Raw genomic sequence first — 16,209 nt, forward strand, 5'->3', positions numbered from 1 at the left:
ATAAATTGGTAAAAATAAGAAACAAAGTACCCTAACCAAATTAGAAACCCTAGTTTCCCTTTTCAGAAGATGTTGAAATTGAAGGGGAAATTATGCGAAGATCAAGAGGACAACAACCACGGTTAGTTACTTAATCCTATGATTGTACACCCATAGATTTGTCATTGTTATTTTCGTATTTTTTTGGTCTGGTGTTCGCGATTTTCTAGTAGTTTTATAGATATGGTGTTCGCGAAGTGCAGTGGATGCGTTCATTCTTGTTATGGCGGGAACGTGGATAAGGTACTATACAGGAGAATGGGATTTCAAAATGGACATATCTCGGCGTGGAAGGTGCATAAATTTCAAAGATGTGTCCGGACCAGATGATTTGAGAAATCTGATTGCGCATGAGTTCGGATTAGACACGAGAGCTGTTTCGGTGGAGATTTCCTACTGGTTTGATGATGTTCTAGCTGAGCTTAATGGTGATGGGAGTTGTCCATGTGTAATAGTTACTCCTCGAGAGTACAAATTCTTCCTTTCGCTGCATAAGTCTGACAAGTCTGTGAATTTATTTGTCACATTCAAGGAGTCAGTAAATAATGAAATGGTGAGATTGAAACGGAAGGACAGTCTTGAAGTTCAAACTGCGAGGGAACGGCGAAAGTCCTTAGGGCCAACAAATTTCATTGCCTCTTCTTCGGCTGAGTCAAGACAACCCGATGATGAAGCAGATGATGAAGATATCGATAATGGTTTGCTGATAGCACATGCCGAGAAAGTAGAGGCAGAGGCCGCAATGAACACCTCCAAAGGTGTACAACCTGAAGCTGTCTCTGTAATCCATCCTCCAATGGGATTAAAAATGCCCCAGGAATCAGAGAAAGTAGAGGCTAAGGCCAGCACTAACAGCTCCGTTAATGTCAAACCGGATGTTCCAAGTCACGCTCTCTCTGTTGACCACCCTGAGTTGGAAATAAAAATGTCCCAGGAATCAGATGAGGCGAGAGATTCGGAAGAGAAGGAAGCTGATGATGTTGACGATGCAGAATACGGACCTGATGATGATGATGATCCAGATTATGATTTTGACTGGTGGAATGATTACGTACTAGCAGATGGTAAGGGTTTCCATTCTAAACCTGGAGTTGATGAGGATAAGTATGACTGTGGTAGTTCAGGGGGGTTGTGGTAGTACTCGCGGAAGTGAGTCGAGTGATTCAAACCATATGGACAACTCTATTGTCTTAACGGAGAGTCCTATTCATTTTCCTGGAAGAAAGAGGACTGTATGTGAGAATGTTCTGGTTCCATGGAGATGATGATGATTTTGTGCAGACTCCGACAGGTGATGTCAGTTGGGGGCGTCAGAATGGCGGTGCAGAGCTGAAGAAAGCGATTAAACGTACAGAACTATATGGATTTCCGGATGTGGCACCAGTCTCTGATGAAATGGCAGGGGATTTCGATGAACTTGATTTGTCAAATGAAGATGGAGAGATATGGGTTGGAAAAAAGTTCAGGAACAAGGAACACTTTAAAATCACGTTGGCCATCAATGCGCTGAAGAATATAGTGACGTTCAATTTCAAAAAGCATGCGAAGAAGTACACAGTCGCCGAATGTCCATCAAAGATTTGTAATTGGAGAGTGTTGGGGGGTCAAGTTGGCGACTCGGCGTTGTATGAGGTGAGGAAGGCGTGTTTGAAGCATACATGCCACCCGGATACAAGAAAGAAATTTTCTAAACATGCTACTTCTAAAGTCATGGCGGCTCTGCTGAAGTCTAAGTATGAGAATGCAATAGTTGGGCCACGTGCGAGTCAGCTACCTGCGATTGTTCTCTCTGAATATAATATTACAGCCTCGTACTGGAAATGCTGGAAAGCTAAGGAGCTGGCTATATACTCTGCTCACGGAACAGAGGAGACCTCTTTCAAATTATTACCGATTTACCTCCATGTGCTCAAGTATGCTAACCCCGGCACCATAACGCATTTGATAACTGAGAGCGAGAGAGATGAAAAAGATGGAACAAGTATTACCATGTTTAAGTCTGTATTTATGGCATTGGCTGCGTGTTTATCTGGATGGAAACATTTGAAACAAGTAGTTGTTGTTGATGGAACTCACCTGACTGGTAAGTATAAGGGTTGTCTATTAACTGCGAGTGGACAAGATTCTAATTACCAGGTATTTCCAATAGCGTTCGCCGTTGTCGATGCAGATTCTGACAAGACGTGGAGGTGGTTCTTTGAGAAGTTGTTAGAAATTATTCCAGATTCCTCTGATCTTACTTTTATCTCGGATAGGGACGGTGGAATTGCCAAAGCTAAAAAGAAATGGTATCCACAGTCACACCACGGTACATGTCTTGTCCATATACAGAGAAATGTTCACGGTAAATACAAAGGTTCCGGTCAGAAAGGGTTGGTCGTAAAGGCTGGAGAAGCGTTCACAGTTTCTAATTTCAAGAAACTATACGCAAGGCTGAAGGATGTTGATTATGGTTGTTGGGAGTACATGGAAAAAATCCCTCTTGCGCTGTGGACTAGATCACACTTTTCTGGTCAGAGGTATAATATGACCTCCAGTAACATTGCAGAGTCTCTGAACAATGCACTATTCGCTGCAAGAGACAGTCCAATCGTTGCAATGCTAGAATTTATCAGGCGAATGTTAAGTAGGTGGCTTGAATGCAGAAGAGAGAAAATTCAAAAGATGGATGGTGACGTCACAGAAGAAGTTGGCAAGTTAATGAACCTTCAGCAGGAAAAATCTGTTGCACTATCAGTTCAAGGCATTTCTTTGTGGGAGGTTGAAGTGAGTTCGGAGTTTGGTGTACGGCGGCTTGTTGATCTCCTAAACAAAACATGCTCATGTCTAGAGTTTCAGACATTGAAATACCCTTGCCGACATGCGATGGCCGCGGCTAGGCTTCGGCAAGTGGAGTACAGCAGTTTGGTTGATCCAATTCTTAAGAAATCAATTTGGAGTGCAACTGTTTCTGGAAAAAATCCTACCAGTGCCCGACCCTGACGACATTCGTATCCCAGCAGAGGTGCGTGACCTTAATATTATGCCACCTAAGGCAAAACGTCCATCAGGAAGGCCTACGACGAAGAGAAAACTTTCAGCAGAGAGTATCCTCAGGTTAGTGTACACTAAACTATAATTTTTTTCCTAGTCCTACTGATTACTTATTACTGATATACGCTGTTGCAGGTTGCGAAAAAAGAAGCCAAACAAATGCTCGAGATGTGGAAATCCCGGCCATAACCGGGCAAAATGCAAGGAACCATTGGGTTGACGGGGTGTGTCTTTTGTGTGGCTCAAGTTGCTTTTTTTGTGGGGATGTTGTTTTGTTTTTCGGGTTTGTTTCTAGCGTACACTATGTTTCCCTCTATTTAAACTTGGAAAGGCATGAACTATGTTATATTTGTTATGAAATTTATGATGTTTACATGGACAGGGTATACACACTGTGTACACCCATGTTGGTGGACACAGTTTGTGGACACTGTGATCTCGCTTTGTTTTTCGGGTTTGTTTCTAGCGTACACTATGTTTCCCTATATTTAAACTTCGAAAGGCATGAACTAAGTTAAATTTGGTATGAAAATGATGATGTTTACTGGTCAAGGGTGTACACCCTTGACGGTGGACACAGTTGGTGTACACTATGATGGTGGACAACATCAATCAGTTTACATCATATAGTGTATTTGCATTATGGCTTATTTATAAGTTTACATTTATATGGTGACGGATTATGTTTAGGGTTTAGGGTTTAGGGCTTAGGGTTTACGAAGTAGGGTTTAGGTATCAAACTAATTATCATAGACATGGTTCTGGTTCTATAGCTGAGAAATGGTAAATATTATAGCAGAGACATGGTTCTATAGTTCAAAATAATTATCAAAGACATGGTTCTATAGCAGAGAAAGAAAACATTATGAAAGACATGGTTCAAATAAACAACGGACAATGATCTTGTCTTTGAATTGTAATTGTTGGATAGGACAGCTCGAAAATAGGGGATTAGTTTAGTTTTAGTTTTTCAGGATCGGTCTTTTACATCGTCTACCTAATTAGTGTTTTGCCGATTTCATTAGGACCTGTGGGTGAGGACTTGTATCACTGGGAAACTATCATAAGGGGGCCTAAAGGTTCACCCTATGAGAATGGTGTTTTCAAACTAGACATTCACTTTCCGCTTGACTACCTTTTCGTGCCTCCTAGGGTAAGGATTGAACAATATCATTGCTCTCTCAAATTGCTGTTTTTTTAGGGTTTCAGATTTAGTCAATAAAGATTTCAATTACTAATAACACTGATTTTTTTCAGGTGATGTTCAAAACAAAAGTGTATCACCCAAACGTTACAACTTATGGGAACATTTTTCTGAAGATGTTGAATCCAACTCACTTCAGGACCAACAACAGCATCAATGATGTATTTTTACATATGAAAGAAATAAATCGTTATTGTGTTTTATGGAATATAATATTAATTCCGTTTAACTAAGGGATTAACTGTGTTTACATGTATATGTAATCAGGTACTGACGGAAATACACCAAATGTTAACTGCCCCCCAAATAGGGGAAGGACTGTTTTTTGTTGAAGAAATTGCTAGGATTTACGTGGAAGACAGGGCTGCTTTTGAAACCACTGCACTTGCGTGGACGGTGGAGCACGCAAGAGGAGCATAAACTCCTTAATTGTACTTTTAATTCTGTTTGTTGAATTGTGTATTATGTTTTGGAATAAAATAAGACCTCTATTTTGTTTGTTGGAAAGATTATGAATTCAAATTAACTTTTAAATGTGGTTTTTATGTTTACGATTTGATAAATTGTCGAAGCATAAATTGTCCAACGATTTCATGAAACATAAGTCATGGAATATTAATTCAAAGATTGTTCATTACATACTAAAAAGGAAATATAGGTGTACACTTCATATAGTGTACACATACTAGTGTACACTTTCAAAGGTGTACATCATAAACTTAATTTTAAAGCATTTCGCAGATACGCCTAGCACACCAATATATGAAGCAACCATTGCAAAGTACTCGGATCTCAGGTTTGAAATGATCAAATGCACAATCAGGCAGCTTGATGATTTCGTCGTTTGGATATGAAAATGAGTTAGAGTACGTATCCATGTATCCAGTTCCGTAATATGAAATCTCAAGAATTAACTCCTCACCTAATTGTCGCACGCGCTCTGACTGTAGACTTCCGTGATGCGTTGCCAACAGTTGCAATGTTTGGCTTGCGGAAAAAGGGTCACCCAAGCAAACGCTGAACATGGCCGACGCCAGGGTGGAGAGAGCGTCGGTGGGAACATTTGGTTCCAGCATGGTCCTACTTGCAATGAGATCTGCGCCTCTGGTTGCAAGTCTCAGGCCTTCCCAGTATCTTGCCTCAGGGTTTTCACTCGCCAAACATTTCAGAAAGAATTGGCGTCTTTCCTTTCCAGGGCATATGTCGCTGGGGACACAGCAAAGGGCATAAATGTTGGAAGCTTTGAGGCCATCGTCGGTGAAAACAAGCCGGAGGGTGCGCTTTCCAGCGCGCACAAATGGTCCGAGTCGCCAAAATGCTTCGCTGCCGAGCCTCTTGAGGATTTCGATAAGAATTTCATCAGGCAAGTCTGGGAGCGACATGTTCGCTTTAGGGTATGTTATGTTTGGTTTAGGGTTTCTTTTCGCTGGAAAGGAGGCAAGTTGTGTTAAGACATAGCAAAATCATCATATATGGACTTCACTGGTGTGTGGTTGGGGGGGGGGGGTGGAGAATTTATTATACGGTTGAAAATAATATAATAGTGTACTCCCTTTTAGTAAATATTTCACCTACCCGTTTTGTACCCCCAATTTTTTAGAAGAATGGTCAGTTCTCTTTTATTAAAATGCCCGAAACTAGTAGTTACATTTATAATGTAGTGCGACGTGTTGGGGTCAGATTAGCAGTTATTGAAGTGGCTCTTATATGTATACCAACCACGAGTTAGGACATTTATATATCTATCCACCTTGTCTACAAATAAAGGGAATCAAATTTATTTTACACCAAAGTGAAACAACAATGCACTACTTAGACGATGATGTTTTAGGGTTAATAGTAAAGAAACTAGCTGAGGATGATTCCTATCATCTTGGCCCCTTTATTCGCGCAGGAAAACGTGGAAGAGCCATCGCGTTCACCGACGACGTGTTACGCTCTGCAGACATCTCTCGATTGGTTGACACACCGCTCGACGTATCCCCTAGGAGCCCTTACCGCCCATTCTTTGAGCGTTGTCTTGGCGCCTGTAATCCACGAGCTATTTATTTCGAAGCCATTAGAGTTGCCGTCAGTGAGCAAGAATTGTATTCAGCGATTACAATGCTTAACCGACTTGTCCCATGTGATAAACATGCTACTTTCGCATGTGCCATGTTTGAAATTTGCGTCGGTCGTCCACGAAGGGCTAAAAAACTCCTCACCGATGTATTCACTAACCACGTCCCTTATGCCGCTTATGAAATGAAGCTGTTAGCTCACGCCGTTATACGTCACGTATGGGAGTTCGCACTGGGGCCGTTTGAAGATCGGTGGGGTGGCCTTTGGACCTTCCCCATCACACTACAAGAAGAACCTATATCGGAGTGTGTAGATGACCATTACGATGGCTCAAATACACCAGACTGCGAGTATTGCCTTCTATAATGCACGGCTCTGCGCATTAGATATTTACTTTTGTTTAGTTATTTTATTTGCAAGTAGTAGTTTAATTTTTGTAATAAATTTAAGGTGGAAACTAAGTGAACATCAGTTGACGATATTATTGTAACAAGTACCTACTAAGAACTTAACTAGTTGTAACAATGTAACTACTACTTTAATTTATGTAGTTGGTAAACATCACTTCACAAACTTATTGTAATATTACTTCTGTTCAAATACACACTAATTGTCTTACCATTAACTGTTTCTCAACTACAACTACTCATCCAATTCAATATATAGTTTCATAATATTGCGAAGAAAGTTCACCCTACACAAACCCTATAACCTTCCAAAAAAATGCCAGATTTACCAGATTTACCAGATCATATTTTCGAAATCATTGTCAAGAAAGTTGCTGAGTCTGACTGCATCTACCTTGGACCGATTATTCTGGCAGGGACCCGTGGTAGAGACATTGCGTTTAGCGCGGAAGTACTCAGATCGGCATACCTATGGACATTGCATGACACACCATCTCGGATATACCCTGGTGGAGTATATCGGCCTTTATTCCTGCGCTGCTTAGCGTCGAAAAATCCACAGGCCATATTGGTCGAAGCTATAAGGTTCGTGTCAACAGAGGAGAAGATCTATCCCGCCATCAGGATGCTAAATAAGCTCGTTCCATCAGACGTCTATGCCACTTACAGCTGTGCCATTTTGCAAATGTGCGTGGGTCGCCTTAACAGAGGGAAAAAACTTCTAAAGATGGTTTTCAGGTACCACTATCCTCATGATTCTCGTGAAATTCTTGAAGTCGCCGAAGATATAGTATATTTATTCTGGTCATTTTGCCCACGTAATAAACATACATACGAGAAAACGTTCAGGTACCCTAGTCTCATTCATGAAGACTACTCTGCGTCGTGCGAAGTGTATCACGAGAATGTGCATTACATTGTTAGATGTGAAAATTGTTATCTTAGATGTTCGGCAGAACGCATTGCAAAAATGCTTTAGTATCGATCTGCTATTGTTACATGTTGTGGTTATTTCAAAAATAAATATGAAGTTTAAATACAGCCTTATGTCTAAAAGGGTTTACAATCCCGTATACCAATGTTGTTGTACGTTTAAAAACCCGTATACCAATGTTAGTGTACGTTTACGATTCCGTATAGATGTGAAAATTGTTATCTTAGATGTTCGGCAGAACGCTTTGCAAAAATGCTTTATGTCTAACAGCCTTATGTCCAAAAATTGTTTACACTCCCGTATACCAATGCTGGTGACGTTTACGAACCCGTATACCAATGTTGGTGTACGGTGGTGTACGTATACGAACCCGAATACCAATGGTAATGTTACTTTATTTTCTAAAATGTGTAATGTTACTTTATTTTCAACCTGTTTTATGATTCCAATCTATATCTGATCCCGTTTACGTAAGTAGGTGTATGTCTTTAGGTATTCTGTATTAGGTGTACATAAATAATTACAGTGAATAGGTATACTGTAATAGGTATACTGTAATAGGTGTACATAAATAATTACAGTGAATAGGTGTACATAATTAATTACTGCCCTAGACGAAATGATATCCACCTAATTTAACTTAGATATTTCGAATGAAAAAAACCCCCATTTTTTTAAAAAAATGGTAAGAGCTATGATAAAATCAACATAAGTACCATAAATATCATAAAATAAACATAAGTACAATAAATATCATAAATCAACATAAGTACTAAAAAAACGAGAGCAGACAAGCAATTTCAAAAACATCAGTTGTAGTTTGGAACACTAAGACAACATAAATAATTAACGACAAACGAAGGTTATGGCTTTCACCAATCGAGCATGACCGGCCAGCTTGGAACGACGTTCCTAATGAAGCGGAAGAACCTTTGGGTCTCTTGGGCCCAGAAACAGGTTGTGCACTTTGGCTGCTTAAAGTCTTCTCTAAACCACTGCAGCCAGTAATTTATAACCCCGCACTGACAAGTGTACAGCGCAAGGAATCTCGGATGAAAGGCAGCCGCTTTCTCAGCGAAATCCACTGGCAAATCGAAATTCCATCCGTGTGGAACTTCGGCCAGCAACAACCGGCTCATCCTCCTCCGGGTTTGCACCGTGAGCGTGCCCAAATACTCCTCTGCACGGACGAAGTCTTCCAGCACAGCTCTGAGCCACATCCCGTACACAAAAAGGGCTCGGTCGTAGCCTCCCTCCGCAGCAGCCCTTATCAAATCCACGCCTTCACCATCGTGGAAGAAAAAGTAGGCTTGCATCCCCCTCTCGAAAATAACCCCTGGATTACCCGCGTCATAGAATCTCCTCATCATCGCTGGGTAATGTGGAACCGCCGCTGGTTCATGCACGATTTCGGCGGGATCAATGGCTCGATAGAAACCCCTGCTTCTGCCGATACGGTTGAAACGAGAACAAACAGCACGGAGGCGGGCTATTTCCCTTATAGTTGGGTTTGTAGCGGCCATAATTTGTTCCAGCAGTTCATCAGGGAGTGAGAGAAGATAGGAAAAATCACCATCACCACCTCTGTTTCTCCTTCGAACCATTGTTTATTTCGGTGAAAAGAGAAAAAATAAGAAGATGTAATGAGAAATAAGAGAAAGGATTGAAAATGTTTTGAAAGAGGAAGATATGATGGTGCTAAGTAGGCAGTTATGGTGAAGGGATTGAATTTAAAGAGGTAGTAGTGCGGTTTTAATAGAGCCGAATAGATGTCTTTGAAGAGAGACGTTGAAAAGAGACGAAAATGTGTCTTTTCGTTTACCGGCAAAATTAAATTACAACAATAAATACAGAGAATTACCAAATAAAAGCAAATTTCACCATTAAACTTTTTTGACGAATGATTTAATTTAATTTTTGATATACCACAATACATTTATGATATCTGAGACAATACTATTAGTATTTATGATAATATCGAAATTTCATTGACAACCCAGCCCTTTATTTATTTGTTGGAAACTAAATTTCTTGTCATCATTACAGACGTTTTCTCAACATCACGTAAACCGAGATATAGAGTACAGATTGTCCACATAGACGAAATCATGCATATTTTTAAAAATATGCGTACAGAAATAGGTAAGGTGAGACTTTTAATAAATAATGTCGTTTGTATATCCATATTCTCCGAAAATACCCACAAAAGAGATAATGTCGTTTGTATACTCAAATATATAATATGTGGTAAATGTAACATTCAGGTGTACAAATTAAGGTGTACATATTGAGTCCAGATTGAGGTGTTCTTTTTTTTTGTAGTTATTAGACGTACAAAGAGAGGTAAACTGAGACTTTAAAGATATAACAGAATGGTTCTCGAAAAACTGAAACTACCACCCACCGAAATTAAATACTGTCAACACAATTAAAGTATACATAGATAGAAAGCAAAACAAAGTACACCTACATACATACAGGCCTAAATAAAAGATTAAATCATAAAGTACGAAATATGGAATCTAATCGATTACACACCAAGGTGTACACACCAAGGTGTACACACCAAGGTGTACACAACGCAGGTGTACACACCGAAACTGGTTGTCTTTCACCAATCAGTCACCATTCTTCCATTGACGGCCCAGAACGCGCTGCATACCAAACAAATACGAAGAACTTTTGCATTTCCTGTGCCCAGAGACACGACGTGCACATGCTTGGCCCCTTTAACAATTCGTCATGCCAATCAAGTTGAGCATTGGCAACACCACAGCGACAAGACCAAAGTGTGGCAAACTGAGAATTAGTCTCAAATCTCCTCCTCGAAAACTCATCATGCAAATTAACATAACCACGCTCACCTCCATCAATAATTTTCCGAATTATTCTCCTCATTGCCCCCCTGCTTAGTTTTGAAAGATACTCTAAACCCACGGGGTCTTCGACCACTGCTTTCATGTACATGCCATACATGTAAATACATGTTTCGTATCCCATATCTGCCGATTCCTTGATGAGTTTTATGCCACCTTTGTCTCCACGGCAGAAGTAGTCTTGCATTCCCTTCATGAACAGCAAACCAGGATTGCGTGCGTCATACATCCTCCTCAACAAGTTGGGAAATTCCCTAAACGCGATAAAAGGCATATCGAAATCTTCGGGAATAGGCATCTCCAATTCCACTGGATCAACCGATGCCAGAAAATTATGGGTTAAAGTGCAGGCCTGGAACCGTTTGCAAACTTGCTTCAGTGTGAAAATTTGTTGGACGGACTTGCAACTGTATGCGAGAACCTTCTCCAATAGTTCGTCGGGAAGCGCCATCAGAGGGGATTGACAATCAGGATATCCGCATCACATCGCCCTCTCTTTGGTGCCATAGTTAATTTGTGAGGTTCAATTGTGATGAAAACGGTTGTTTATGGAGATGGAATAACTGCGGTTTAAGATTTGTGAAACGGAACGGTTCTTTATGTTGCATATATATAATAATAAAAAAGCCCACTAATTGAGCGTATACATTAAATGCGGTTACCGTTAAGATTGTAAATGAGTTTGTAAAATTATTGCATAAACCATAAATTTCCTTGTACACCCAGTAGATGTACACCTAAATGGATATTGGTGTACAGGTACATATTTCGCCTGGAACACAGTATTCACACACCAATTAATAAGTACTAAAATAAAGTGAACTATGAACAAATTTTTCTTGATGTACTCCCATTTCATGCATATTGGTGTTAGGTGTTAGGTGTACGGATGCGCAATTATTAAAGTAAACTAAATTGTAACCAAACTAAATAATTGACACACCATTTAATAGATACTAAAGTAAACCCTAAAGTATAACCATAAAAATTCTCAAATAAACCCACATCCTAAACATTATCAAACACAGAATCCAACAAATAACCCTTCCATAAATTGTCAAGTTCAACATTAAACTTCAACATTCGTCCTAAGCGTTGGCAATAGCCGGATTCCCGACAAACTCTTCGTATGAGTCCATGGCGTACTTCTCCCTTAACCTGTCAACGGCATCGTCCGTTATCAAAGCCATATCCTCCACTCCAAGCCCTGCAGCATGCATCTCTAAGAATTTGGCCGCACATGGCCCACAGTCACCGGATCTTTTGTTCTGATATATGCCCTCCAAACGACTCCATGTGTAAGGGGTGGTGCGTACGCCTTCTGTTAATTTGCTATCCAAATAACGCTTCAATATAAATGGCATACTTTGACACACGGGCGCCATATACTGCTCCACAGCCGCTTCATCATTATGACTGATGAAAGAGTCCAAAATCTTTATGTTGCCCGTTTTAAAGTCAATTACAAGGCCTACCCAATGCTCAGACCCCCAGTTCATCGGGACGCATACAACGTCCACAAACCGTAGAAACATTTGCCTCTGCCGCTGATTAGCCCACTTTGCTGGTTTTCCCAATACAATGCCCTGAATGGCTTTCCCCCAGTCATACTGATTTTTGTCTCGCGATATGAAATCGTTGTAGTAGTTGCCGATGATGGATATGAACAAGGTGTCTACAAATGCTACCCTGTCTTTCAAGTAGATTTCACCTCTACGTCTCCAAAGCATGGCCATTATTACTTGCATGTGCTGACAAATAACAAAACATAAATAACATATATTACAGATAATTAAAGATTGAGTAAGTACTAACAATATACTTACCATCGTGTTAACCCACTCAGTAGGCTTCGCAATTTGTAGGAAGAATTGATTGTTCACAGTATGACCAGTGACAATGCAAAAGTCGCTGTAATGAGAGCAATTGGTAATTGATTAGAATGAAAGTTTATGGATAAATTGCTTTCAATACGATATAACTTACATGTTTCTTTCACGCGATAATAACTCCTGAAATGCCTTGAAGTGGTCTTCTTAAACTGTTTCGGGTGGTTTGTACGGAGCTTTCGATCTGGATACAAATAGAGCTTTCACCTTTGAATCAGCGGTGTAAATATCCCGAATCTTGTCCGACCGTACACGTGCGCGTTTTCCTCTACCTCTTCCTCCTCTACCTGTTCCTCTTCCTCTTCCTCCTCTTCCTGTTCCTCCACTTTTTCGCCTCACACCAGACGATCCCTCAACTTCTTGTGGGGGTTTAGGAGTACAAGGGGTCTTCTGCGAAGCATCACTTGCATCCTCAGGCGCAGTATGGTAATCTTTCCCCAAATTTGAGTCGTCCTCATTAGCCACAGCCTACAAACCACCGTAACAATAAAGCGTATAACATATCAATCATATACCTAGCGTATACCTAAACACTACTGTATACACATCCATATCATATGAACAACTTTAATGTCTGACCTCTGCATCCTGTGCATCTGTCTGCGCTTCATGTTTCTTATATGCGTAGCTCAATGGGTGAGGAGTCTGAGGTTTGTAGACTACTAAGGGGCCTGACACCAAATTTTTTCTACCACCATCCACCTGAATAAGTCATAAATAATATAGCACAATACACCCACGTTATGAAACTTAATAGAGTCAGCTGCTGCCTAAACAATTAGCTCACCTCGTTGAGGCCAGTAGGTGGATCTTCATCCGGAATGACGAAGTAAGGAGGTGGACGAGTTGTTCCTGAATTGGCTTGTCCCGGTTCAGGGGTCATCGTCGGAGCTTCTGTAGTCTTCAAGTACGCATGGTCCCTGGGAGAATAATGGTCCCCGCCGTAGTAAGTAGATGTCCCTTCTTCATAATCTCTTTCTTTCTGGTGTACACCAGCTTCGGGGTGTACACCATCATTATGGCGTACGCTAGACTGTGCCCCATCATAACCTCCTTCTTCACCTCCATCTTCGGCTTCGTCTTCATCTTCATCCGGTTTTTTACCATCTTTTTTTGTATTCTGTCCTTCGTCATCCTGTTCCCCATCTTCTTTTGACTGGTGTACATCGTCATCTTCTTCGTCCTCTTGGTATACGCCCAATCTCTTGTCCAACTCGGTCTTAATGTCACGAAGGAGCAAAGTATTCTGACGTACTATCCATCTTTTAAGCTCTTTAATGGGTCCACTATCAAGGGATTCATCTTCCGATAGATTAGAAGAGTTCTTGCCCTGCCTCTCTTCCTCTGCATGGGACGTTTTTCAGTTTGATGAGTTTTCTGTTTCTTCTTCGGTCTGGTGGATGGCTCAGGTTCCTGTTCATGGGTAACCTCGTCCTCTGCATCACTAATATCCACGATAGGGGCCGGTGCCACTGCAAAATCCGAAGGTGTGAATTTGTACCCCTCGGCCATGAGTTCCTGCATGAATGCAACTTCGGCATCCTCTACCTCATCTACCTAACGCAATTCATTCTGTTGGTCATTGTCACCATCATCCAGTACCATCTGTTTCACAGACAACTAAGACAAAAAAAATACAATTGTAAAATTGCCAACCAAAATGACAGAGCACTTATCTTTTAAGACAAGTACTACAAAATAAGACTACAAATACTATTAAATATAATACTACAAATAATTTACCAGAGGGTCAGATTCCACGGCATGTATGTCCCCAAGATGCAACAGTGTGATAACGTTTTGACAGCCTTCGGGATCTTCAAGGAATGTCTTCAAGTTATCAGGTTGAGGAATTTTGGAAACCAACATTGGTATAGATTGGAGGGCCATGAGTTGTAGTGATAGAGGGAATCCATAGCATGCACTGGTTTTCTGTTTAAGCTGACGGCGCAATCGTGTTACAGGATTCTCCCTTTTCTCGGCATCCGTGATTGCCTTCGGAGCTTGAAAACGAGATACTGTTTTGTTAAAGGATACCCTCCCCCATGGATACAGCATGAACCTATCCAAGTCAGTCAGCATCGCAACGTATTTCTCGGTGAGGGCCAGATTTTTGCTATTGCAAAACAGAACACCGTCGACAAAAACGATTAGGGCCAATGGAAGCCGTTTCCATCGGGGTAGATCCGGGTCCTTTAGCATTTCAAGCACATCAAACACGTTCATCGCCTTCGCTCTTCCGAACAGGTCTTTCCAGATTCCTGTTTTTCCCACATCGTCTTCTTCTTCTGTGCTATCAGGTTCGGGATTGCAATTCAATCCAGTGATTTCCTTGAACTCCCGTATCGAATATCTCAGAGGCTGTCCACCAAAGAGGAACCAAATCTCGTGTTTCTTCGTGGTCACAAGTTGTCGTGATAGAAGGGCATGGACAAGTTTGGCGCTGTTGCAACATCTTGCAACAGGTAGATGGAACAACTTCCCAAACTGGGAATGAAGTAGCTTCTCAAGATCTTTAGTACCCTTTAACGCCTCGACAAGGAGGCCAATGACATTGGCCTTTGAATATATGTTCAACCGAGCACCAACGGGGTAGCAACCATCGCCGAGGACTCGTTTTGGTAGTTTTTCCGAAAGGTTATTTGAAGCTTCTCCATCTTCCATGCCTGTATTTGAAGGTTCTCCGTCTTCCATACCTGTATTTGAACGAAAACAACAATTCCGAAATGCACGAAAAGATATAGTATTCTGGATAAACGGAAAACTATCCTATTCGTATGGTCTCCTATAAAAACTTCTGTAACTGTTTCTAGATGATATAAGAGTAATCCAACCGTTTGAAATCAATATATAGACATAAGTACTACAGTTCATTACCGCCAATACATAAATCAAGCCAATCAGGCGCCCCGTTTCAATCTTAATCTTAATTACAATCTTAATTTGAATTACAAACCGCCAGTACAGTTCAGACAAGGTTGAAGTTCATAAATGTAACTTACTTTTAGAATTCTGAGAAGGCCATTCTAGAAGAAGAGGAGCGAATTGTACTTTGGCTCTACACCGCCGGCGTGGATTCAGACGACTCGAGTGAATGGGATGTTCAACCCGGTCACTCCGTCGCGGTGGCATGGGCGGCATGGGCGAGTGGTCCGTCGGAGCTGTCTTCGAGTTACTCCGGAGCACTCGCCTCGACACCGGAGGCACGGTGTTGTTCCGCGTTAACGATTTTTTAACTTTTCCCGCCATTATAAAGGTCTATCGGAGGCTAATCGGAGCTGGATTGCCGGAGATGGTAGATAGACGACGTCCAGATGTGGATCCCGAATTAAATTTTTAATTTAAATGTTAGGGTGTCGATAAATTATACTTCGGTTTTTAATTTGGTTTTACTTCGGTTTATGATATTGGACTTCGGTTGATAATTTTGTGTAATCGGTTTACCAAATCGGATTTAATCAGGCATTTTTAGTTATTTTACTTCGATAATGGCAATTTCGAAAATAAAAATTGCCTAAGGGCCCTTGTGGGAAGACAAACAGTTAAAACACCCCTTTCCTTCTACGGTTTTCAAAACATCCTATTCCTCAAATTTAAAACTTAAAAACATCCCATTCAGCAATTTTCTCTTTTATTTTCTCTCTTCGTTTCACTCTCATACAATATGTATGTCAAATTGGCATTGCTTTTATTACTTTCCAAATCGTACAAGGAAAACCCATTGCATCCTTTACATGTTTTGGAATGTCGACACAATACCAATTAG

At 40.9% G+C, this 16,209-nt stretch overlaps 2 protein-coding genes across 2 annotated transcripts; one reads left to right on the forward strand and one right to left on the reverse strand.

Moving 5' to 3' along the window:
• The first annotated feature begins 1,281 nt into the window (after positions 1–1,281).
• Positions 1,282–4,696, forward strand: LOC18014660. The gene is made up of 7 exons (XM_006397193.2): positions 1,282–2,941; positions 3,009–3,135; positions 3,208–3,265; positions 3,455–3,491; positions 4,098–4,225; positions 4,330–4,437; positions 4,544–4,696. Exons 1-7 carry the CDS (start codon positions 1,282–1,284, stop codon positions 4,694–4,696), a joined length of 2,271 nt encoding a protein of 756 aa, XP_006397256.2.
• Positions 4,697–11,642: 6,946 nt separating this feature from the next.
• LOC18014521 lies at positions 11,643–15,137 on the reverse strand. The gene is made up of 8 exons (XM_024154629.1): positions 14,187–15,137; positions 14,046–14,063; positions 13,872–14,000; positions 13,231–13,785; positions 13,023–13,145; positions 12,778–12,911; positions 12,381–12,465; positions 11,643–12,305 (listed from the first exon to the last, which is right to left on the reverse strand). The coding sequence occupies exons 1-8, from the start codon at positions 15,135–15,137 to the stop codon at positions 11,643–11,645; spliced, it is 2,658 nt and encodes an 885-aa protein (XP_024010397.1).
• Between the last annotated feature and the right edge of the window lie 1,072 nt (positions 15,138–16,209).

Source organism: Eutrema salsugineum, unplaced genomic scaffold (assembly GCF_000478725.1).
Source record: "Eutrema salsugineum unplaced genomic scaffold, Eutsalg1_0 scaffold_3, whole genome shotgun sequence".
Classification (NCBI taxonomy): Eukaryota; Viridiplantae; Streptophyta; class Magnoliopsida; order Brassicales; family Brassicaceae; genus Eutrema; species Eutrema salsugineum.